General features: G+C 41.3%; 2 protein-coding genes across 2 annotated transcripts; one reads left to right on the top strand and one right to left on the bottom strand.

Annotated features, from left to right (window-relative positions):
• Positions 1–23: 23 nt before the first annotated feature.
• cfap157 (cilia and flagella associated protein 157) lies at positions 24–17,439 on the bottom strand. The gene is made up of 9 exons (XM_022251366.2): positions 17,282–17,439; positions 10,873–11,236; positions 8,793–9,064; positions 7,948–8,101; positions 6,371–6,638; positions 4,791–5,072; positions 3,762–3,979; positions 2,310–2,511; positions 24–1,697 (listed from the first exon to the last, which is right to left on the bottom strand). The coding sequence occupies exons 2-9, from the start codon at positions 11,037–11,039 to the stop codon at positions 1,557–1,559; spliced, it is 1,704 nt and encodes a 567-aa protein (XP_022107058.1). The 5' UTR covers positions 11,040–11,236; positions 17,282–17,439; the 3' UTR covers positions 24–1,556.
• Positions 17,440–19,530: 2,091 nt separating this feature from the next.
• Positions 19,531–24,974, top strand: LOC110988119 (uncharacterized). The gene is made up of 5 exons (XM_022251370.2): positions 19,531–19,818; positions 20,271–20,340; positions 21,023–21,085; positions 23,173–23,328; positions 23,712–24,974. Exons 1-5 carry the CDS (start codon positions 19,639–19,641, stop codon positions 23,777–23,779), a joined length of 537 nt encoding a protein of 178 aa, XP_022107062.1. The 5' UTR covers positions 19,531–19,638; the 3' UTR covers positions 23,780–24,974.
• The last annotated feature ends 610 nt before the right edge of the window (positions 24,975–25,584 follow it).

The following is a 25,584-nucleotide window of genomic DNA, read 5'->3' as shown; positions in this document are numbered from 1 at the left end:
AAACTATTGTCAATATAACACAATTCAGTTTAAGAAACAACTCTTAATTTTAATGGATAATAAAACAATACATTCAAGGCTCTTTTGATGGATACCCTGCTGAAACTATTATCCATAAGTGGAAGTGACATGTAAAAGCACCCTTTTATAATTATTTAAACTTTATACAATTTTGCTTATGGACAGCTTCGCAAGGATGTGCTTTGTTTTCTGGATTTTTGCACAAAACTGTTAACACAAATCAAGCTGATGCATGTACTATCACATCCGGGAGCTAAGGTATCTAGTGTTATGAAAAAAAAGTACTGTACAAATAAAATTAAATAGAATAAAATCATTACAAATTTCATCTCAACATCTATTAATACAGTCAACTCGTGTTATAAATACAGGGACCAGAAACATTACTTGTTAAAACCAGGACTTGGTTATAAAAAGAGTGAAAAAGAATGAAAACACAAGAAATCAAGAAATTTGGATCTTCAGAATTTACTCTTTGTAACACTTCTTTGTTATAACAGAGTTCTCTCCGTCAGGAGATGACTGCACTGCACATCACAATCTGATAAAGCTAGGCACTGGTTCTCCAAGCTTGAAATAAAGTTGGAAGGCTAAGCAAAAAAAACCCTATTTGGGGCAACTCCCCCTTTTGAGCACTTCTAATTGGATTCGATAAGTAACAACTATGTGAATTGGTTAAGAAAAGCCTCTGACTTTCTGGAATGACTTCACCACGTCTTTTAAATTTGATTTCCAAGTGTTCACTGTTTAGTGAGAGAAATCAGAATATTGCAATGGACCAAGGAAGCTTCAGCATCCTCCATGTCCAAAATACTTTCCTGCTGATGCAAATTTACACTTTGTGTCCTTCAATTGTTAGCCCTTTTAAGGTACATGTATTTCCGAAAGTAATCAGTTTCCAAGAAATGAAATAAGCCAAAGTCAACGATGCTCAGATTTACTAAAGCTGACTACAAATACAAAACAGTCCAGAGTGGCGAGGAGGTTGATTTAATAAACACACTGTACAGCTTATCATCTCAATCTACAATGGCAGCAGATGTACATTATGTACAGTATTACACATATCACTGTATAAAAGTCTTAAAGAAAATTCAAACATAAAGCAATCAGCGTAAAATGGGCCACACAATGCCTCTGTATATTAGCAGCTTCAAACAATGTCCATCTAAAATTAAGTTCTTCAGTCAAAATGAACTTGAAAAAGAGTATTGCTGTAAATAAAAGTGACACTTGTTTTTTCACGAGTTAGGGGGCAACATTTACATTTACACCACAGAAGATTTTAAAAATAATGAAATTCCCCCCCCCATCTTACTTCAGCAAATATGTTTATGTTAATATCAATCAGGGTGAAAGGCTGGAAGTTTGACTGTCTGTAACTGTTCAAAACGTGGAAAGGGATTCAACAAAAGTTTACGGCATCCACGTGTGACAGGCTCTGACCGAAAAGGGACAGGGACAAGCCAATAATCAGGCTTTAAGGCACCCAGATGCCTTGGAAAGAGAACTAACTTTATGTACAATTGAGGTTATTAACTAAGAGAATTGGATGTTTTTGCTGTCACTCTGACTGGGCCTAGCCGCTGTCGATCCTTGATGGCTAACTCATTGAGGATGGCAGAGGCAGCGGCACTTGTTCCCCCGCCGAGGAGCTGATCTGAGTAGAAGAGCGTCTGGAACAAGAAGCAAACGGCCAGGGAAATTAAATTTAGGCTGGGCAGGTGTGCATGTTGCTGAGTAGTTATTTTACATTTGTAACCAAGACAGGGATGGGTTATTCGGCTCCGTCAGAATCATGGTTGTTTCGCACAAATCTGCAGTTTCGTTGTCCAACATAAGCCCTTACACATTCATCACAACTCAGTCATACAGTCCCAAACTACTCAAATGAATGTGACAAGGGCAGGCCTAGTCCACTGTTCATCGCTTGTAACTTACAACTAGTGATTCCCTTGTGCTGGACTTGATGGGCTACACTGTAAGAGTGCTGTCAAGTGAGGCAATTTACGATATGCTACCCAGTTAGCAATAACGCCAATTGAACAAAAAGTCACAGAACTTATACCCAGCAAGAAATGAGACCGAGGGGTACCCCCCCAACATGTCCAATCCCTATACACATTCCAGACTATTGTTACTTAACACATTCCCCCCCCAAGATGTCTGAAAGGAATTCCCCAGATTCCTGCGAGACAATGACCAACACAAAGCAGGGGGGGGTTCTCTCCGTCTCATACCTTGCTGCATATGACAGAACTGGGAACACATTCCAAGTAAAGACTTACTTGTGGACCACTGGACGACTGTATTCCCACGGATCGTGTCTTGATTCCCTGTAGTCTGTTCAGCCGGCTGGTGGCTGACAACTGCCTGATCTTGTCAGATGGAAACGAGGTCACTTTGGGTCTGGGTACCAGACCAAGGTCACCCAGCTTGTAGTGAGGAAGGGAACCTTGGCCCTTGACGATGGGAGAGAGGATGGAATACCTATTGGAAAAAAGACACATAGCCTTTATCGTATCATTATTTCTCTTTGAACAAAAAATCCTGATGTTAAATCTCTGAGTTTAATCTGCCAGTGTTGCCGCATAAATCCTGCACTGGAAAAGGAATGTATGGACCGTGGCTTGTGAACATGCATCAAACAAATTTGGTTCCATGCTTAAGAGTCACCTCACCAGCCTGGAAATTTATCATTATTCTGTTATCACATTACAAGCGGCCCATCAATAATAACCTTTCTATGACTTTTCCATGACGTTTTTCCTCAGACAACACGTTTTCATGATGTCCCATTTTTACCAATTTCCATGACTTTCCATTTTTTTTCCAAAATTTTTCCAATTTTAAATTTTCCAAAAGGATTGTACAGTCAGGGATTTAAATTCTTCACTTCTGGCCAGGTTAGGCCAGCCCCAGGGCCCAAATCCTCCCAAAACTATTTCTTTTGTACAACTCCAAGTTGAGTGAACAGAAGGTAAATGTATGTACTGGTCCAGTATAAATTGGCTAGACCCTCCCATGCCAAGGCCTTTGTTAGCTACACCACCCTGAGTCAGCTGACCGCCGACATTCACAAGAGGCCAAGCTACTGCAGTCAAGCTACCGGTACATGGTCAGTCTACATGGGTGCGGCTAATCATCTCTGCACCCTGGTCTCCAACAAGATACCTTCAAGGGTTTGACCTACACCATGAACTTATCGACACCGAGCAACACCTTATCCGTGCCCACAAGACCCTCCCTTGCTGGTCAAGACTAAGCCCTACCTGTCTGCCAAGCCAACTGGCCACGCCCCATCAGTGGATTTGCCCAAGCGACGTGACATACGCCCGAGGCCATACTACATGTGCAGCACCCAGGACCGTCAGCTAACAGAGCGACCTGGCATTCTGTCTTCTTGTGTTCTATGGGCCTTCCGATTACGTAAGAGTTGGCCGATTCCTTAATTCATGATTGTATATGTTGTAATGTATTTAATCGATTTGGTTTTGTTCTCAACCTGATTATAAGTTTTGGAATGTAATTACATGACCTACAGTTTACATTCTCTGTATCTCAACTATGGTCTCCCCCATCTTATTAATTGCTGGATACTCTCTGTCTGTCCCATCTTTTTGGCCTTTGCTGCTGTATGTGACAAACTGGGCTTATCGTTTGGTGTTTCCATAAGTAACAATATGCTTTCCAAACCTCTCCCCTCCACAAAAAAGTTATGAAAACCTAAAAATCCTCACCTAGATTTGAACCCTTTCCCAGAGCCGGGAATTGTGGATTGCCTGCTCTTCGTGCGATACGTAATGTCATCATCCTTCAGGAAGCTTGCTGGTGAAGGGCCAACACCGATTGCCGCGGCACTGTTCAGAATGACCAGGAGATTCTCCAACATGCTGTCCCGTTTTTCAATTCCTTCTTCGTCAACCGTCTCATCGGCATCTCCATCATCGGGCCTTGACTATAGAAATGGAAATTGACATCATACATGTTTGCTTATTTTGAAAAAAAGCAATAGGAAGTGCTCACTTAGTGATAGTGCATTTTGGCATGTCAGCTTTCATGACACATTTTAGAATGCACATAAGCGAATAGCCATACATTCAACAGTTTGAGTTTTCCATAGGTTTGTGCACAAACATGGATGCAACCAGCAGGCTCCACCTTGTACTGGGAGTTAGCGCTCTAGTAATTTTTATAGCTCTGTAAGTGACGTGAAAATGGTCTTTAGCTGATCACAGACTTTTGCGAGTTAAATGCGAACAAAACCTGGTACACTGAGTTATCAGATTCCACATAAACATAACAATTTGAATTCTCCATACTAAAGACACTGTTGCTATGCCTCATGATTCAGGGCAAGCTTTTGCATAGTGACCACCATCTCTGGAATGGACTGGTTCCTTTGTGCCGTTCTTATCCATTGAGAACAATGTATTGGTGCAAGGCGTCTCTTATGTAACTAAGCAAAAGCTTGCCCCAAATCAGAGTCTTTTAGTATGTAGAATTCAAATTGTTATGTTCACATGAATTTGAAGAGCTCAGTGTACCAGATTTGTTCAAATTTAGTTCACAATAGGCTTATTCCTGTACCGTCCAAACGTAGCTTTTAAATTGCTCAAGCCAAGTTTCATAATAAAAATTGAATCATGTAATACTGTACACATATATATTGAACATTACATATTCACCATTATACCTTCCATTATATAATCTATATGTGTAAGTGCCATTTTGGTAAAGTTGTAAGAATATCCTCTAACAAGACTCACAGTGAGTATCCTATGCATGGAGTAGGCAGCCTCAGCTAGTATCCTCTCCAGCCGCTCTTTGTTCTTCAGGATCTCCTTCTTCTCTTTCTCCATCAGCTCAATGCGGTCTTCCAGCAACTCCATCTCTTTGCCCATGGCCTGCAGTTCCTCCCGTGAGGACTCAGTCTGCTGGCGCAGGAGGTTAGCCTCAGACTCCACCTCCAGCAGCTCCTTCTCCCGCTCCTCCAGGTCAATTATCAGGCCCTCCTGTTGCTTGGCCTTCTCAGTCAGCATCCGGATAACCTGCACGACGGATTCACAGATAAGACGGTGAGAAAGCTGAATTACCTGAAGAAGACTCCCCCCCAAGAAATAACGATGACCGAAGTTATGATTACCAAATCTGCGCTGTTGAGATGATGATGATAGATCACTAGTTCTGCCTGGTGCAATAACAGTCTTTCAAGTATAATTCTGTAAAGGTTTAGCAGTTACAGTAATCTAACAAGTCCTCTTTTATAACTTGTTTTATATGACAAGTCCAATTTTGTGGCTCTGCTATTCATGGAATGTTGAGCTGATAAGTGGTATTTTATATTTGCAATATGGGGGGCCAGCCTTGTACATCCAGCTCCTACAGATGTGCAAAAGTCAAAATTACCTGATACCTCGTAAAATACTCTTATCACAAGAATTTCTGCTATACATGCTTTTATGGTATGCAAAGCCATAACAGTGAGCCCTTGGCTAAGAAGCAGCGATACAAAATTGTATACAAGCCTTTGTCAGAGAAATTTCAGTAACAGTTAACAGAGATTTTCTGTTTCAGAGCTACAGAGTGGACAGTGCAAGATTGTACACAAGATTTTGTCAAAGACATTTCTCTTGCAATATATCCTTATTTACGGTATGCTAAGAAAGTGAGAAATGAGCTACAGAGCAAGCAGCGCAAAACTGCATCCAAGTCTTTGTCACAGAAATTTCTACTAAGGTTTACAGAGATTATTTGTTTCTGTAAATCAAAGTCGTGAAAGTGAGCCCAGGGGCCACAAAGCAGCCAGAGCAAAATTGAACCCAAGTCTCTGTCAAAGAAATTTCTCCTACACTGAGCACAGACATTTTGGCAAAAGCAAAAGCATGAATGAACCATAGAGAACACCGTGTGCAAATTGTATCCAAGTCCTTGTCTCCAATAAGGGTAGGAATTTATGTTTAATCTGAATAACATTTAAAGAACTTGCCCATACCGTTTACACACTCAGCCAACACTTCACAGAGGCCACAGTAACAAACCTTGGTGAATCATATATGCTTAATTTATATGGTTCATACAATGTAAATATTCAACACAAAGTTGCAGTGATGAATTCATGGTACTGGTATTTCTTTAATATGACTGAGCAGTAAAGTGTTCCAAAAATCAGATTAAATTTTACAGGCATCGTTTACGATAAAAATAAATGCCAGATTGTGTCAATCAAAGCGTCAAACCTCTGAAAGGGGCGGCTCCGTTTAGACATTTGGGAAAATCTGTGAACAGATTTGGAACTTTTTTCGTTTAAATGTTCAAATGTGTAAATGTCCAGGCCTCAGTTTCCAACCTTTTGGTTGCTGTGATTCTTTTTGGCCAGCTCCTTCTCGTTGGTCTCCAGCATGTCCAGCTGCTGCCGTTGCTTCTTCTCCCGGGCCTGGATGTCTTCGTTCTCCTGGATCAGTTCCATGGTCTTGTCCGACATCTTGGCCAGCTGGGCATGGATGCTGACGTTCTCCCGGATGGTGCGCTTGGTGGTGTCTGCCATCTGCTTGTTGGAGACCTTGCGGAACTCAGCTGCCACCTGATTGACGCGCAGCACCATCTCTCGTTTTAGCCTGCCGGGAGTGTCGGGTTGAAATGTGGGTTAAAAGTCTCCCACTGGGTAACTGACCTATCCCTGCTTATTGTTAAGTCACCCCCCCAGATAACTTGGCAACACGCACCCTATGTGTTAGTACTTGAGTGCGATGCACAATATGAGCCACTGGTAGCGTACCACAGAGCATCAAACACACGCACTCTCGAAGCATTTGCTGTACACACGTACACAACCAAAGTTGTCTCAGATTTTCAACACAATTTGTTTTACCATGTGAGGTCACGATGCACACACTTCGCCTGTATGCACAAGCCTTTACGGCTAAATCATGCATAGCAAGCAGTTGCTTTCAAATTTGACATGAGATAGTGTGCTGCCTATCAACCAACAGGCCAGACGGAAATAAATGTCGATGCATCACAAGTGCTTGGAGTCTCCTTGCTGAAATATGGTAACACGTGACATGCATGATATGAACAGAATTAATACATGGTGTGATGGGAAACTGCTTGTGTGAACAGCAATTCAGTCAATCCTTTCTAATTCAAACTCTCTGTATCCTCCTCACTAATAAGTTTCTAGGTCTGAACAGCTGTACACATGAAATCTGATTTTCTGTGCTACACCCGTCTGCTTGTTACCTAGCCTCTTTGCTAATGAGAGTTTTAAGGTTTCAGCTTTGTCTTCAGCAGTACGGGATCCAGCTTCAATAATGATCCTTGATATTTCTTGATAAAAGGCCGAACGAGGAGAAATTGTTCCATATTCGATGTTCCATGCACTGAAAGACTGCCACAGCAAGTTCATGTACTACAGACTAATTTCACTGTGCTCCTTAGCTCACAATATTATGCTTACAGAGGCTCCATGTATTTCACGGAGACTGTAAGCAGTAAGCACAAATAAAGGCATGCTTACATCAGAGAAAAATATTGCTTAAACTTCGTGATGTAACAATAGAAATCCTTATGCTCTTAACCGTTAACGCAGCCATGCCAAACACCACCATGAAATAGTGGTTATTGTCAGCAAATTTTTCGGCTAAAGTTAGCACGACTTTTCTGCTGTTAAGCAACTCCATGAAATTGGGCCATGTATATTTATCATTATTCTGATATCAAATCAGAAACGGCTCATCAAAAAACAACCCTTGCATTACTGACTTTTCCAATTTTTTTTCCAATAACAGGATTCCAAGAAACCCTATAAAAATAAAAATTTCCATGAGGTTCCATGTTCATTTTTTTTTCAAGGAGTTTTCAAGATGTTGCATGAACGTGGGCGACCCGCCAAACCTGTGGCATTGAATACCTTCTCCCGCTTACCTGTCTTTGTCCACCACCTGTTTCCTCTCTAACTGGTAGATCTGTTCCTTATGCTCCTGCTGTTGGTTCTCTAACTCCTGCTCCATTTGGGCAAACTTAGCCATCAGGTCTTCCTTCTGCACTTTGAACTCTTCCAGTGACGCCAGCTTACCGCCTGCAAACGAAACCACAAACCAATGGGTAAATGGTACCCACTCCTGCAGTACTTCCGTTGCATGTTTTCAAGACAGTGATCACTGGACGTTAGCCTTAAATGTTACAAAGCACGAGTACACTAGGTAAGGCTGCATCCGAATCTCTTGTCTAGAGCTAGGTCTAGGTCTTCACTCCATTAGAAATGCGTGGAGACGTGTAGACAATAGACCCAGCCGTAGCTCTGGAGCCCGTTTCGTACAAGGCCTAAGTATCAACCAATAGCGGTAAAAGGAATAAAACTGGTGCACTGATATACCTCTTTAAAGCAGGCCTCTGTCAGTTTGTTTCAACACCAGTTTATCTCCAAAATGAGATTGTCAAAAGCCAAAGGACGGAATTTGGACCTTGTGTTCACCAAAGATTATATAGCGCCACCTAGTGGCGCAAGATGGAAAACTTCACTGTTAATATGCGTAAAAAGTTGTAATTGCCTGGGCGCCATTTGAGCAAGCAATGCCCCTGCACAGTGCACATTAATGCACAAGTGCAGGTGCGCAGGAACGCAGGCATATCGCTTGCTCGAATGGCGCCCATGGTGATTACACCTTTATGGCAGAGTTCGCCATCCTGCCCCGATACACGGCACGATGAGATCTTTGGTGTCCATAATCATTTCCAAAGTTATTTCAGTTGAATGAAGTTCAACCTACTCAGGATCATGTTTTCTGATGTCAGCTGATCCTTGGTCTCCTGAAATTCCGTCCTGAGTTGGGCCAGCTGCTGCTCGTAGGCATCTTTCTCGGCGTCCTTGGCCTGTTGGAGCCCGACCAGCCGGTCGTTCAGGTCGGCGATGTCATTCTGCCGCTGCTCCAGCTGCTTCTTGAGGAAGGAAACAATTTCTTTTTTGTCGGTGCTCATCTGGTCATACTGAGCCCGGAATTCTCCGTTGGCAACCTCTAGCTCATCGCATTTGCGTTGGTATCTATGACGAAAAGAATTATTTCAGTACAATTATTTGATCATACATCAAATAGGCTCTTTGTGTTTGATTTCCTTTTCTTCTCTCAAAAATATAAATATGTGACCCAGCACATCGAAATCAGGAATAAGTCTCAAATGTATTGTTTGAGATATGCACACGGTCAGAAAGAGCTTTTCATAAGCTTTCAAGTGACTTGTAATGTTCATCAGATCATAACTCGAGAACCAAAGCAACACACTTGTACCATGTACAATGTACCATTTGAAAGCTTATGAAATTCTCCTTTTGACATATTTTTCTCAAAAAGTCAATTTGAGACTTATTCCTGATTTCGATGTGCTGGGTCACATATCAGCAAGTTTAACAAGAAAGTCACGAAAATTCCTCATCAATTACTTTTGCTGAGAGCCCTGCAGCATCCTTTAAAACTCAACAAACTGGGACATCAAGCCCTATGTAAAGTGGAAGTGGTTGGCCGTAACTAATTTCACACCATCATACACCTGAAAGCTTTCCCACAAGGACAAATAATTGCACATCTGCCGATAAATGCCACGGCATATTTTTCTAGTTATGGTTTGTGACAAGTCACACACCTGGGAAATGCTGCAGTACACACAAAACCCAGACATTCGGCAAGTACAAGTGGGTCATTCCATGAGATTGGGGCACAATTTGTGACAGTGTCCATAGTTACATGGGCTCCATAAAAATGAACAGCTATTTCCCTGCATGTGGATTCCAAACTGAAATTGTTATCCATGTACATCTTGCAAGGCTGAACACAGGTGTGTGTTACTGGTATTTTTACAGAGTAAATGGCCTACTCTCCAGGTCAGGACAGATGGAAAAAGTTACCCATGTAACAGTTGACACCGTCACAAACTGTGCCCCAACCTCATGGAATGACCCACATGTACTTGCTGAATGTCTGGGTTTTGTGTGGAAGGGGGGCAGACATTCAACAGTAGAAGACAAAGAATCATCAGAGGCGGTGGGGTCAATGGTGACACCTTTGTTGGAAGCTGATGATTGCCTTTCTCAATTCCTCTTTTAATTTTCCTTTGATTTTAATTTTTTTTTGTAGAGGGGCTTTTGATTTTTCTTTTTTTTGTGGGGTGGGGGGAGACAAAGATTTCTCTTTGTCCTTCGCTCATAATGCCCACGCTGTTGTAAATCCTGAATCCACTGCTGCATACTACTAACAGGATGGATTAAAAAAACGGCTTTAGGAAAAGTCAGTGTATAAAATGTAGGGAAGTTACCCCAGACACACCCACTGGGTGACGAACCAGGACATCATAAAAAAACAACAGGAAGAACCATCAACCTTGACAGCCCTCAACCTTTTACATGTATCCATTTGAGGAATGTTATCACAGTTAAAAGACCTCCAACGCAATAGTACACATGTGACCTACACTCATATGAATGTGGAGTACTGAACACGGCATCTATATACAAACAGAAGTACATGTACAAGGCACACATCCAAAATGACAAACCGTGATGCAATCTGCAAATACCCTTCACATGATGAGCTTTGTCATTTGGGTGTATATAAACTTCCACTTACATGTAATATGAACACACTCTTGTTTTCTGATACATGTACCGGTATATTCCATTCATGATTCGATATCGTCAACAACATAAACCTAGGTTGTGTAATCACAAATTAAACAGTTTTGAAAACAGGGCAATGTCCGGATCAATTTGAAGTTGACATGCACCAGCAAGACAAAACTCACCAAGTGAAGGGGTTTTGCAGATTGCATCACAATTTTCTTTTTGGGGGGGGGGCTCACCTCAGAAGTCTCTGCTCCAAGTCTCGTATCTGGATCAGGAAGAATTCTTTGCTGACCTCCGTCAGGTTGGCCCCGGAAGGGGCGGAGGACGCCCTCGCCGATTTCTTGCCACTCTTCTTGCCGCTTTTCTTGCCTTTCTTCTTCCCACCTTTCTTCTTGGGTGGCATGATGCTGACTGAGTCCAGTAAGTGACCACGTTTACACCCTTATTTCTACTAAGTCCAGAAGGCTTTCCTTTTAACGGAATTGTCCAAGTATTTCAGCAAAAGAATTTGAATAGGAGTTTCACCACCATGTTGATCTTTTAGTGTTTTTAAACAACTTCTCTGTATGGACAATCTTCAGTTTCTCTTTGAACTGGCACCTACAATGTAAAAAAAAGAAAAATCTCAGTTTCAAGAAATTAAAATATATCAGGCTTTCAAGAAATTACAAAGAACATGAAAAGACAAACAAGCTTTCTTGCCTGATGACAGACCACCCTCAATCTACAGCACTGTGAGGTCTGAATAGTTTGACCCCAACTGGCATTTTTAAGCCATTTAGTATTTGTACGAACACTACTGTAGGGTTTAAGGACAAAAATCATCGTCTATCGTTATCATCAATATGTACATGTATGTAACATCATCGCTCAAGCCAGATTATGACACGTGTACTTTCCACTGAAACGGGCTTCCAGCGCTACGGCTGGGTCTATTGTCTGCATGTCTCCACGTACATGTATATGTACATGTACTTCCAATGCAGTGAAAACCTAGACCTAGCTCTAGACAACAGATTCGGTTGCAGCCTCAGACACAACGATGCCTCAATTATCATGATTATCAGGATACGAGAAAGCTGCCATGTGGCACGACTATTTGGATATTTCTGTACAGCAACACTTGGCCGAAAAGAAGATTGAAGAAAAGGTGCATTATTTCAAGTAACAGGACAAATTCGTGGATAACAAATAGACTTGCACTACTACAGGAAAAAAGAATGAAATCCAAAGCGAATACTGAGAGGAATGAGACATCAACAGAATCGCAGTGCTACATGTACATGCAGCATCCTGCCAAAACAGACCTTTATCATGATGCTGCCACGCTTGTCGTAATTGTTCCATGTAGACCCATTGGCAAAAGTAATACAACTTTACCTATTGATAAAAGGGAACATTTTTTCTTATAGCCTCAGTTTGGTTACATTGCTTTGAATGGCAGAAAAGCAAAATGGATGCCGTATGATAGAGGTCTATTACAAAACGCCTGCATAAATTCCCATCATCTGATTGGTGGATTGTTGATCACATGGCACTAAATTACTTGTACCAACACAGGTTTTTCAACTCATACACAACCAACTCACACACCGGCCAACTCGTACACCAACCAACTCGTACACCAACCAACTCATACACCAGCAAACTCATACACCGGCCATCTCGTACACCAACCAACTCGTACACCAACCAACTCATACACCAACCAACTCAAACACCAGCCAACTCGTACACCAACCAACTCAAACACCAACTCGTGCAACAGCCAACTCATACACCGATCAACTCATACACCGGTCAACTCACACACTGGCCAACTCGTACACCAACCAACTCATACACCAACTGGTACAACAGCCAACTCATACACCGGTCAACTCAAACACCAACCAATTCATACACCGGCCAACTCGTACACCAACCAACTCATACACCAGCAAACTAATACACCAGCCAACTCAAAAATGTACACCAACCAACTCAAACACCAACTCTTACAACCTCCAACTCGTACACTGGCCAACTCATACACCAGCAATTTGCAGAGTCGATGAGTAGATAAGTGCTGTTACCAACTGGATAACGATGCTTTCTAACTAATATAACTCTAAAATTAAACATACATGTACATGTATGACGAGCCATCAGAGAGATAACAGTGGCTTTGTCTGATATTTACAATTCTTTACTAATACATGTATATTTGTGACATTTCAAGCTCTATAAGTGATTGATATTAATCCTTTGCAGGCCTCCTCTTCTTTGAAAATGGAGTGGTTTTTATGAATGAGACAAATTCAAATCTCCTTTTATTCTAAATAAAGGGGTAGTGGCATAAGAAAATGCTGTTATAATAGTATGAAAAACTTTAGAAGTATCCTGTTTGTTGAAGACTGATGCAGCAAAGTTGGTTGATGGCCAGGGTTGTCGAATACTGAACTTCAGATGAAAAAGAAACAACAGCAGGCATCAGTGGGTGCTACTACTGACTAAAACTGTGTTAAAAAACTTGCTGAAAACACTGTCCTTAAGATAAAAGTGCCGGTGTCTTTGGTGTATAAAACATATCATATACACGGGCACAGGTCAACTGGTTTGCATGCCAACTCTTAAACCGATCAACTTGTGGGTGGATTGGTCATCTCCTATGCCGGCCAACTCATGCGCCAACCAACTCGTGCACCGACCAACTCGTGCGTCACCAACTCGCGCGCCACAATGTGAAACGCTGTCAGTTTTAAACTGAACTCTGTAGTCGAATGACTGGAAAACATTATTAGACTGGTCTTTTAAGAACTACAAATAAAAAAAGAAAATCCATTTTCAAAGAATACATGTACACGTAGCATCATGATTTAACATTAAAATTCACAAACACAATGTTATGTAGTCAAAAAACATAAATACAAGCCAAAGCCACTTACATCTATTTTACTATGGTGGCTTGTCATTGGTAAGTTAAAGTTTAATCATTAATAACATAGATACACACAACAGTACAGTATACCAAATTTTTTACCGGACTGGGTATGTACATTGTACAATGTATAGTATCAAGTTGGGGAGAAAATCTGACACAGGGTTGCACTGTACTAAATACACACCCATGGAAAACAGTGCAAAACCGGGCCAATATTGCACCGCCTGTTGACTCTCAGGAGGAGGTTTTTCACTGGAAATTCAAGATTACGTCCAGAAGTTCACTTTTAATTTGAATTTTATCCGCATTAGCAACGTGAATTTTTTAATTCGCCTTTTCCCGAAGATACCCCCAAAATAGCAGCAAAAGTATGCACTCAGCTCTAAATGTGGCCACCCGCCTCTATCGAAACTAGGCCCACCGGTTGGGGTTTTTTTGTGAAAGAAATACCCTGAATTTTAAACTACTAGTCCCAATTCATGATTTCTCTATGATCCCTATGATTATGGCATGTCTTATTGTAAAACCGTGTAAAACAAAATGTTAATGAGCTGTCGTGGAAAAACCAAAGATTTGGTGGAATGCACCCATAGACCCAAGGCCTAGTAATAGAGGGCAAAGCAGTGGCTTACATAAATGTACATGTACAATGTAACTAGGGCTAAATGTCCAGGGTCACCTGGGTGTATTTTTCATGGGGGCACCACAAGAAAACTCAGAAGAAATTATTCCCAGATTTCAAACGGGGAGGGCATGTGGGGGGCACAGGCATCTGCTAGGGAGGTACTGGTATACCCTAATCTGATCCCTCAGATGCCGGTGTGTTTATGAGCCTGGGGCCTTATCCAGGCCAACATGTGTGACCATATTGTCGCTAGGTCCCTTATTTCGCCACTTACTGTAAAAACCAACATAACCAATCAGACTTGACAATTGGAGAAATTAGAGACCTGGTGACTATACGGTCACACACATTATACAACGTGTACATGTACACTGTACATGCCTAACGGTAACGTTAGACCTACACGTACATGTACATGTAACTCAAGTCAGTTACCATAGGACTTAGGGTTCTGTAAATTTGGGTACCCTGTTCCTATAATAGAAGGGAGAGCTACATGTTCCCAGTTCATTTCAACTTTTGAGTTCAACTTGATGGATGACTGTGACATCATGCTCACTAACTATAAGGTTTTGAGTTTTGAGGGAAGTTACGAGGGGATCTGTGTTTAACACATGACAAATGGTACATTCAAATTTGCATTGCTGGTTTATCACTAAGTGATAAACCACTGATAAATCATGATAGTGACACTAAGACATGATCACTAAGAAAGTCACATAGGCCTAATTTTCTTACAATTTGGCAGTTCCACGGATACATCAACCTCTGGGCCAAAATTTCCAACTGGTCCAATTGTGACAGATTATATATTATTTTGAAGCTTATGGTGTACACTTTCATGAAACATACTTCATTTCTAACAACATTCAAGAATTTGGCTTTTATATGACACAGAACAGTTTTAAATACCGAGAAATTGAGGAAAATAATTCCCCTCTGAAAGATTTTCTGTTTTTTGGCCTGATAATATTTTTTGTTCCAGTTTTGTTGCAGTTTGAAGAGTGCCCCAATAAGTAAACAATGACAGAAATGAATTTTCATTTTCCTTTTGAAATTCTATGTAATGTCTTATTTTATAACACTTTTCTTAAGTACATGTATGTCTGACACCAAAATGACATAGTTTTTTATCCCTTCAATGCACCCTTTAGCAAAAGACTGCCAAATTGACAATACAAAGCACAATGAGTTCATTCTTTCTAGATATCAGCTTAATTCCCCCAATTATTTTTTCAAATTCTCAAAAATTATGGAATCAGATGTGTACGTCCGACACCCTGTAAGTGCGACACTGTCAGAACCATGCATTGCTGGCAACGCAATGCTTTTACACTGTACAGAAACCACTACCACCTCATTTGCATACATGGAAATGAGGCCCCAATCTTTTGTTAAAGTACAAATGGGCTTCACTTTTGTTTTTACTTGTTTGCATAAATTTGATTACTTGGACATACAGTACACATCCTAATAAGGTTATAATTAGGGCCCAAAGCCATTCCACATGTGTCATGTGTGGACAATTATGTGCTTTGCATGTATTCAGAAGTAAGTCATGTCAGTGTGAGCTTTGATGAGCACAAGTAAAGTTCTACGTGTTGTATACTGTACATGTAATCCCATGTAATCCACATCAAGAAAGTTTGTCTGACTAAACGAAGGTGTGTTTTTTTACAATGTATATCTTTGTTCAAGGTACATGTAAAATCAATCGGTTTCACTTTGTGTTGCTTGAGGAATTAATGGGGGTGTTCCACTTGTATATGCTTTCCATGGCATATACATCTACACTCTCTACATGTATCATGAAACATCCAATGTAAGACTGTAGTTATAAAAGCATTATGCCATTAGTCTTAAATTTCAGTGAAAAGGATAATCTCTCAGCCTAATTGCTAGCCCATTCCTTTGATTTTGCAATCATCTAAAAGGGTATATAAACATCTACTCATTTCGCTTCTTTTTGGATTTTACATGTGTACTATAACCTGTGAAGTGTGAACTGGAAATCTTTAAAATTGCAGCTTAGTACACATGCAGCATTTGTCATACAAAGACCAAAAGATCTTACAGGTACATGTATGCAATTGTCTTTTAATTTGATTTATTTATCTAAAGGATTGTCATCTGTAGAAAACTGATTTTTTCTTAGTTTGAATGTTTGACAGTGCATGACTTTAATGAGCAAAATTTGCATAAATACTTCTAGACAATATTTCCTTCATACCGTTTCATTGAATGCCCCATTGTCCAATTCCTTTCTAGTTGCTTTTCATGATTTTTGTATGGCTTGGCATTTTCTTTTTGTTTGGAAAGTTTACCAAAGCCTTCATGAAGGTAGAAAAATGAGACAAGCTTGGGTTTGAACTGATTACCTTCTATTCTGAAAAGTCAGTTCGGAAGTGTACGTCCGACACCAAAAAATGTACGTCCGACACCAATATAAAAAAATGCTTTATCTGAAAGTCACAAGCCTTGACGTTTATTAACAAGGGTCTGCTAAAACTAAACACAGGAAAACTACTGCTTCAGGTCCTAGCATTCACAGAGTTTGTGATACAAAAATGGAAACTCAAAAAATTAGCTTTCTCTGAGTACGTCCAACACCGTGGTGTTATGAGTCAGTTTCTACAAGGATAATAATTCTGAGTGAGGAATTTTGTTATTAAATGAATGTACCAACTAGCTGATGTCTTTTATCAAAATCAAAATCTGCTTCAGGATTATAATAAGTATAACACACACTGTTGAAGTTTCCAAAATGTACGTCCGACACCGTGGAACTGCCCAATTTGAAATTTCCAAAAAATAGGGTCAGTGCAATAAAGAGAATGTTACCTTTGTTTTTTGGAGGGACTTATCAGTGTCGAAAGATTAAAATGACAAAAATTAGGGAGTCCCCAAGTATACAATTCGGGCCTAAATGTACGTGTAGCCGCTGCTGATGCCTTGTCATGCCTGTTGACTCTGACAATGTGACATGACCGAGTCTCAGTGACGGTGATTAACGTCGTTAGTACAGTCATGACAACAGTGGTTAGCTTGCTTCCTGATTTCATGTCGACAGCAAGGTTAATGAAACATAATTAATTACCTGAGACAGTAAAGGTCTCAATACTGAGTCTTCTTCACAACAAAGATTTCACACAGTAATTTTTTTCTCGTCCATCTGAAGTTCTCAAGGCACCGCCAGTATACTGCAGGCCCCCGTCATGCCTGTCGCTAGGAAGCAGCGTCGACGTCAGGTAAACACTCGAGTCTGGTTTCCGGCTAATCTACAATTGCATTCACGATGATGCGGAACCAGTCTATTCAATACACGTCGAGTAGTGCTGGCGCTGGTAATGTAGAGGGCGCTGTCTAGCTCCCACGGACCGATAGTTGGTTCCAAAGATAGTATAGCGCCGCGCAGATGGTTCTACTTACGATCTCTGTTATATCCCCTCCTTCCTCCATGGTTATAGCCTGCAGACCCATGGGCGTTTTCGTCACGAGAGGAAGTTCGGTGAGATTTGAAGTTTTGCTGTCACAGTGGTTTCGAACGCTGCTTCAAAACGGATGGAACTAGCGAGATGAAAGTCTAAACCAAATCCAGTCGTTTCGAAACCACCAATCAAAGATGACATAGTAAAGCTTATAAAACATCATGCTAGCTCTGTTAACGTCTTTGGCAAACTTAGCCTATCGTTTATGTGTAACTGCAAAGCGGCTGGACCGGAGACCACATGCACGAGTGTCGGCTGGTCTCCTGTCTAGTCGCTTTGCAGTTACATACTCAGCCACGAAGGCCTTGACGAAAGGCTACGGCGAACTCGGCGTAGCATGCGCGTACAAGAATTGGCATGCTTTGACACCTCCAGCACGCAATCTGTTTGTTTCATCATGGAGGAAGGATCCCCTCCTTCCTCCATGGTTTCATACAGTCTGGATCGTGATCAGTGAACCGAAGTTGGTACACTGACACCGTACCAGAACCCGGCAACTTTATAGTGCGAACCAGCTCTGGGATCACCCACCGATCGCGATCCACATCCGAGTGAAACAATGTCATCAGGCCCTATCCACCTCGAGCTGAAGTGCATCCCCAAGTGGCAACAGAAAGAGAGATGGTTGCAAGTGTACGCAAAGACCATATATTAAGGAATAAATTCGTTACGCGTACCCAGTGTGCTCTGCGTCAAACGCGCTACGTGAACGCTCGCCTATGCGGTGAGTACCAAAAACCCTCTGTTGTTCCGCTCGGAGCGGATACGGTTCGTAAGTGACTTCGTCACAAATTTAGGCGGACGCGCCACGATTTGCCGGCTCCCATTGGACCATGGAGGTAGAATATGATTGGACGATCGCTGAAGTTGCGCTAACTTGTGGTTCTATGGTTCCAACAGTGCATGTACAGTACATGTACCGCTATGTAGAGTGCATGTGCAGTGGGCGTGGTTTTAAACTGAAGTGACGTCACACTTACAAACCGGATTACACTGCCATGTATCGCGCACACGCTTACGAGATCACGTGGACCAGTCCGCGAGGTGGTTCCAAGTTGTTCGTGCGTTTATGTCTGTGTCTGGTTTGAGACAATTCTACGCGCCCCGTGCGTAGCGACCGGGGGGAGGTTGTGGGGGTTGCACACACCCCCAATTTGTTTTGACGTTAGTTTCTCCCTAACTTCATTTTCTATCTACAGTTCCCCTATCCTTCCTGATCTTACCTACTGTTGAACTATTTGGACGTGTTTATTAGTACCAGCCAACTGTGCTTTCTCCTTACTTTCCACACTGCAGTCATTTGAAGACGCACCTTTTGTATTCTCAGCAACTCACAGCAATTTAGTAACCCTTATGGCCGGTTCATACTCGCTGCGTATTCACTTAACCTCATTAATAAACTTCTTCCACAAGCATTTATTTCCATATTCTTTTCAGCTTTCCTAGTTAGGCTGATAGATTAAAAATGAAATAATACGGCGCGCTTGTGGCTTTGCAGCATCAGCGCGTGTTTTTTTTTCAAACAGTTTCAAAGTTTTCCTAGAAAGTAGTTTTGACCAGCGCAGAATTTCCTGTCTCCCTCTCGTCCTATTTTTGGAATGGAGTGGGGTACAAGCGTAAATGTGGCATTACTCGATATATATGTATATCTCTAAGGTCCAAACTGGGGACACTGGTTCCATCTAATCGGTGTTTTATACACATAAACATGTCCACACTGCGCAGCTTATTATGGCCATTCAATGCGTAACAAACTGATGTAACAAACATTCATTCTTAACTTTGTGACGCCATAGTGCTTTTTTTTTCAAGTTCGTCTTAGCAACACGCACTTGCGTGGCTGCATGCGCGTTCAGTGCACAGATTGTGTAGATGAAAGCAAAAAGCACGCACCAACCACCGGGAATACATACAAACACTAAAAATGAATTAATTTCACAAGATAATTTAGAAGCTTGCTGCTGCAATGGCCAATGTATTTACAAGACGCTACCGTCGGCCGCGCACTACGACGTTGTCGGACTTTTCGTGCACGAATGAGCAGACCAAGCCGAGGTTCATACCGAGGATTTTCTCACCAACACGGCGGCAGAATCCTCATTCGATAGGTCTTGTTTATCAGAGTCCTTACAACAAGGACAGCCAAGTAAGCATGGGTAGCTGACTTTGTAGTGTTTATTTGAACCAATATAATAATCATTACAGATTTTGTCAATGTGATGGGAGAATGAAGTCAGATTTCATTCAAGATTAAAGCTGCCACTTGTTTATTCGAAAAATTCCTATACCATTTCAGTCCGCCTGTACTTTGAGCTTTAACAATTGTAGCTGAGAAGAAAATGCTTCATGTTGAATACAATATTTAAGCTTCTCTTTAAACCGCGTGGCATTTTGAATTGAAAATTAGTGATGAAAGGAATACTGAAAAAAGTAAAACTACAATTTACTCATCGTTGGTCTGTCAGAGAGACCTCATTAAAGTTTTTGAAGGGGACAAAAATATTTGTTTCCATTATGACTGGAATATTTTCCTAATATTAATTATGATGTTTGTAAAGAGCACAATTGTTGATCCACCTCTTGTTTTATTACTGATAGACGTTTGGGATCTGGAGCCCAGATTTCAACCTCATCCGATCCCGTTTCCCAGAGATGTTGAATCATATGCGTAAGTATATGAAAAAGGCGTTTTAATGTGGACGGTGCGATGTGGAAGTGTGCGTTGTACAATACAGAGCACAACGAGGGTAACAAGCCAAGGAATGTGAACTCAGCTGCCCCAAAAGGAAAATGCTCTGGAGATCTGAGATTCATCCCTAAATTACCATGTGGGTTTATTTCCAAGATTAGACATATTCTTTTGAGAAACATGCGATTTCTCCACAATTGTGTCCTTAGACTTCTTTTTCGCTATTTTGACTCATTGTGTTTACATGCATGTAGACACTGACTGCGGACAATTGAGAGAGGGTTGGATTCTGAAAGATACCAAAATGGCGTTTGTCTGGGGGGGGGGCAATCGAGAGCAGATAAATAAGTGAATCCACGCGGCATATGTGAGGGTCTTCAGTTTTGTAGATAGAAAGACGGTTTGCGGCCCTGTTCTGTCTGGGGAAGGCGGTTTTCTCTTAGTTTATTTATGCCCTTTCCTCGACAAAGTGGCCTTGATATAGACCTACACTGATTGGTAGCAGAAAAATACTTAAAAATTGAACAAATTGAAGTTACAACAGTGATCAAGCAGTCAAAGATATTACGTGCTATATATAAACCCTCGCCCAGTTAAAGCGCTTTTTTAACTTGTGTGATCGAAGCATTTAGTACAAGTCTTCGTTTACCCCCTTTTCTAGAAACGACAAACTGGACTTGTAGCCATGACAAACGGGAAGTGTTGTTGTCGAGAGCACCAAGTGGTTTGTAACACTTTGTTTTTTTAATGAGTATAATGCGAAATGCAAACTATTTGAATCACTTGGCTCATAAGTTTCATGGCGCCGTCGGTGTTCTCGAAGTGACAAAACCTCAAACTCATACTAAACGGACGATCCGGATTGAGCAATTTATAGGCTTACAAAGTTATGAAATGTAAGACTTGGGAAAATGCTAATCCAAACTTAGTTGTAGATTTATTCATAAAAACTAATAACAGAGGTCTTTATTTTTCCTATTGATTTATACGCACTTTTGTCACTTAAATTACGCGCTCGAAGAAAACTGTTACCGGTACATTACGTTATCATTTTAAACATACCCCCAGGTGTTCATGTACAGCAGCGTTCGCACGCATGTGTACGAGCAGGGATTGTGTATGTTTTCTCCATCTTTGTCCCGATATAACCTTTTGTCACTTCTTGAAAACAGAGAAACACAGAGACCAAGCATTTTGTCAGTTGTTTGTTTACAGTTACTAAGAAGTAAACAACCTTTTTGTTCTGAAACTCTGCTAGTTTGTTCTTTCGGTCAAAAGGAGTAAAAAAGTATGAAAAACTTCAGATCGAAAATTTATCAATTATCAGGGATTTCGTCACTTCGTGAAACACCGACGACATATGGCTTGTGTATTTTTTGACAGTTTAGCTTAATGCATTGTATTTTCTTTTTTTTAATCTCGGTTGTCTTGCAAAATTTTCAAGAAACACCTCTTATCACAAAGAAATTTTTGTGAAGGCTTATAATTGCATTCAACAATTCAATGTTACTTTACGCAAACGTTGAAAACGCAAGTCGCAACAGTAAATGAAGGGTTCAGCCCAGCATTACAACTAAAGGGCCAAGGACGGATCCAGAAACAACAGAACGGCGCAGAGCTTTCTTTTTTGGGGGGATAGGAAATTTTTAATTTAACATTTTATGGCCATGCCGGAGGTGAGGCTGTATACATTTGGGGGCTTTGTTTACGCTTTTGTAAAGAACGGCAATTAAATTGACTACAAAAAAGCCCAACATTTGATCGTCATTCAGAACAAAAATTATTTGGCTCCTTGGGGATAGCACTAATGGCCCTAGTCCCCTTTGGATCCACCATTGCATGGAACTGATGTTTACAGAGAAGAACTTAAACATTGGAAAACGGTGTTGTCGTTCATGTATACGCATCCCGTATCTTGAAAAGACGAGCAAGCTTTTACCTTCTTTATGGCAAATATTTTTCACCAATGTCAGCCTTTACACCTACTGAAACGGTCAAGTGTTTGATCCCTCGAGTTTCGTTTGTAGCATCTATGGTATTGCCAGTAGGAACACCAGTGACGACAACTGTAAACGCAGACACACAGGGTTGGTTGAAATATCAATTAAGGAAGCAATTATTCCAGAGGACATCAGTTTTGGTACGAATGAATGATCAAAAGGTTCTTCTTAAATACAAAGATAGACATCAGAGGCTACGGTCGTGCGAAATGCACATTTTGTCGGGGAAGCTTCATTTCCAAAAGATCGACAAAATGCATTTCAAGAAGTACTTGAAGAATGTTAAGAAAGTCCATGAGTATCAAGGGGAACCAACCGGCTTTGGGTCGCTTTTCTCTCTTGCACTCAAAGGTAGATACTGTGTGCGTAGGGGTGAACAGGGGGCAAAGCTCTGCATTTCGAAACAACAAAATGCTGAAAACTGTGTTCAAAGCAAGGCTCAGTAACAACTCAAAAACTGAAGTACTTTGGGGATTCTGTCAAGGGTTTAGAGACACCGACCACAACCCTAACCCTCACCGAAAAGGGAAAATAAACCTGTGGGTCGAAGCTCATAAAATATTTTTGCACAAACGTATTTGCACAGTAGTGTACTACTATATGCTTGGGCATACAAGTTTGTGATTTTTACGGCTGCGCCTTGTGGACGAGCACTGTCACAAACAGGGCCGGACTGTCTGATGGTTTGTCAGTAGGCCTCACCCTTGACCTGAAACTATGACATAACACTGTAGATGTAACTCTCAAATTTACGGCGTGCACATTGAATTGTCAAGTGATATGAACCGAGTCTTTTTCCTCTATGCTCAAGGCAAACCACCTGAGATCCGCTACACAGTGAATTCCACCTCGCGGCAGAGCTACATGGAACCAGCCAGCACGTTCCCACAACTTACCGACCCAAAGCAGACGACCACTCGCTTCGGCAGCACGCCTTACGCCTGCACAGTGCCCGCCAGGGGAATCGGTAAATGTATTAAAGATACAGAAAACTACGCAGTAAACTCTTCAATCGATTCACAAACCTTGTCAAGACAAATAGGTGAACATGTGTAAACTAATCCGATTAGACACATTACTGCGGTGGCACCATACTCGTACTCACATTCTTCTGCTTGACACGCGCGTGCATTTGGCAAATCACTAGCACACATTGGACGAAGAAGCATATAACGCGCGCGTACCACCCGTGTCCACAAGCGTTGTGCCACTGCAGCAATGGCCTTTAATTCTGGTTGTCGAATTCCAGTACATACATATCCTTTATCGAACTACCATTCCTCAATCATGCTGCGATATTTGTGTGGACATCTAAGGTAAGCCACCCTTTGTCTTTCTGCCCTGCTCCAGTTCCTAACGTTCTACCTCCTATCACCGCCTGCGATCCAGACAGAGAAAAACTGACTCAGAAGCTCTAATACAGATTCACGATGAGGTAGCTTGGAAAGGACTCTTTATACTTTCGGGAAATATTTTCACTGACAGAATAACATACATTTCCTTGCTTTAGATGTTTAACAAGCTGAATAGAAAGACAACTAATGTGTCTTACACCCGCCACACGCCTTTTCGATTCGTCTCGCTGTCACTAGACTGATCTGACCATATTCTGATGTTGAAAAGAAACCTGAGTTATTTTTTGTACATGATTTCAGCGGAACCGATGTCAAAAGAAAGGTTGGGCATCACCCCGACTCCATCCGATGAGACAGTTATGATAACTAATAAAACTCACGAAGAAAGCCCCAGTAGAAATAGTAGACGCGGATCCGCGGTGGGGGGAGGGGGGTCGAACCCCCCCGCTCTGAGACAAAAAAGGTCACAAGACTAGGAAAATAATAGAAAAAAAGAACTAAAGTAAATTAAAAAAAAAAAAAAAGACAGCATCCCTCAGATTGTTTTGATGTGTACACCAGTGTAGACAATGTATGTCGTGTTTCATCATTGTTTCCGCTTGTTCGCAAAAATGGGATATTAAAAAAAAATCTCTGGACTTACACCCCTATGAAAATTCCTGGATCCGCCCCTGAATAGATGACTGTCTCATTAGCACTTGACTGCTTATCAAGTGGCCGACTATCCAACAAAAACCAGCTATGTGCAGGTAACACTGCGATCTGCTGCAACACTGATTTAAATAAAGTGCATTACACTAGACTAGTGATGCAGTGTCCGGTGAACCGATCAAGTCGGAAAGGTGTGCGGCGGGCTTGAAATATTCTCGGCGACTGGCGAAATACAATTTCGTATGTAATAATAGGTTCAGAAAAAGATAAATTGATTGGCGTGGCTCTTTTTATTTAAAGCGCCACCATTTCTGCCAGATAGGGTAGCGAGTCTTGAGGAACTACTGGTAATATATTTTCCTGTACAAAAATCATTCACTGTTGAATGTCATGTGTATATCTTTTGTGTGTTTTTTTATATGAACAACATTACGATTCTAAGTACATTATTACGATTACATAAAAACATTAATACAATTCTACTTATTTCTCCGTACTACAACCATGGAAACAGGTAGGCCTACGTCGAAATCAAAATTACAAGAAATAATAAGAAAACCAAGTCTAATCTAAGAATAAACAAGCCTAGATTTCAAATAAAATGTAATGACTGTGGCTACTGTTGCATTTGTGCAAATGCGGTATTGCCTTTTTGCTTTTTAGTTTTGGCAAGTTGTTCAACTTTCATCAACATTGTGTCAACCCCGCCCCACACCAAGCCTACTTCACTTCAGTCCAAGGGGGATGTCCTGTGCTGGACGTGCTTTTGTGTTTGGCTTATCCGCCTTTAAAATCATAAATATAAGTACACACGCGGAATTGGAATCCATGGGTCGCACTTTCTTTCCAAGAAGGCCCCTCCCTTTTTTGCGTTCGTAAAACTGAGATGACAGCTGCGTCATTGGCTAGATAAGTTAGAAATTGTTGTCTGGGACCAGAAGGTCCCCTTGCCTACCCGGACACTGACTGAATAAAAGATAAGGAAAACAAACAACAGTACAATACCCTGATCGTAATCTGTAGGCTGCACAAGCCATATTGCTGCGGGTAAGTGAAGAAACAGACCGAGAGACAGACAGGCAGACAGACAGACAGACAGACAGACAGACAGACAGACAGACAGACAGACAGACAGACAGACAGACAGGCAGGCAGGCAGGCAGGCAGGCAGGCAGACAGACAGACAGCAACAGCAATAAAAAAAAACAGGAAAAAAA

Source organism: Acanthaster planci, linkage group LG11 (genome assembly GCF_054643075.1).
Source record: "Acanthaster planci isolate LZ-2023a linkage group LG11, COTS_SCS, whole genome shotgun sequence".
Taxonomy (NCBI): Eukaryota; Metazoa; Echinodermata; class Asteroidea; order Valvatida; family Acanthasteridae; genus Acanthaster; species Acanthaster planci.
The sequence above is the reverse complement of the archived record's forward strand: the minus strand, read 5'-3'. Positions and strand labels throughout refer to the sequence as shown.

Excerpts from the sequence above, each read along its gene's own strand:
- cfap157 (XM_022251366.2), bottom strand. The coding sequence starts at position 11,039 with ATGCCACCCAAGAAGAAAGGTGGGAAGAAGAAAGGCAAGAAAAGCGGC. Across the intron at positions 6,639-7,947 it reads CAGGTGGTGGACAAAGACAG|GCTAAAACGAGAGATGGTGC; the intron begins GTAAGCGGGAGA and ends CACTCCCGGCAG. Across the intron at positions 2,512-3,761 it reads GGGAAAGGGTTCAAATCTAG|GTATTCCATCCTCTCTCCCA; the intron begins GTGAGGATTTTT and ends TTTTTCCAATAG.
- LOC110988119 (XM_022251370.2), top strand. The coding sequence starts at position 19,639 with ATGGCCAATGTATTTACAAGACGCTACCGTCGGCCGCGCACTACGACG. Across the intron at positions 19,819-20,270 it reads CTTACAACAAGGACAGCCAA|ACGTTTGGGATCTGGAGCCC; the intron begins GTAAGCATGGGT and ends TATTACTGATAG. Across the intron at positions 20,341-21,022 it reads AGAGATGTTGAATCATATGC|AAACGACAAACTGGACTTGT; the intron begins GTAAGTATATGA and ends CCCCTTTTCTAG.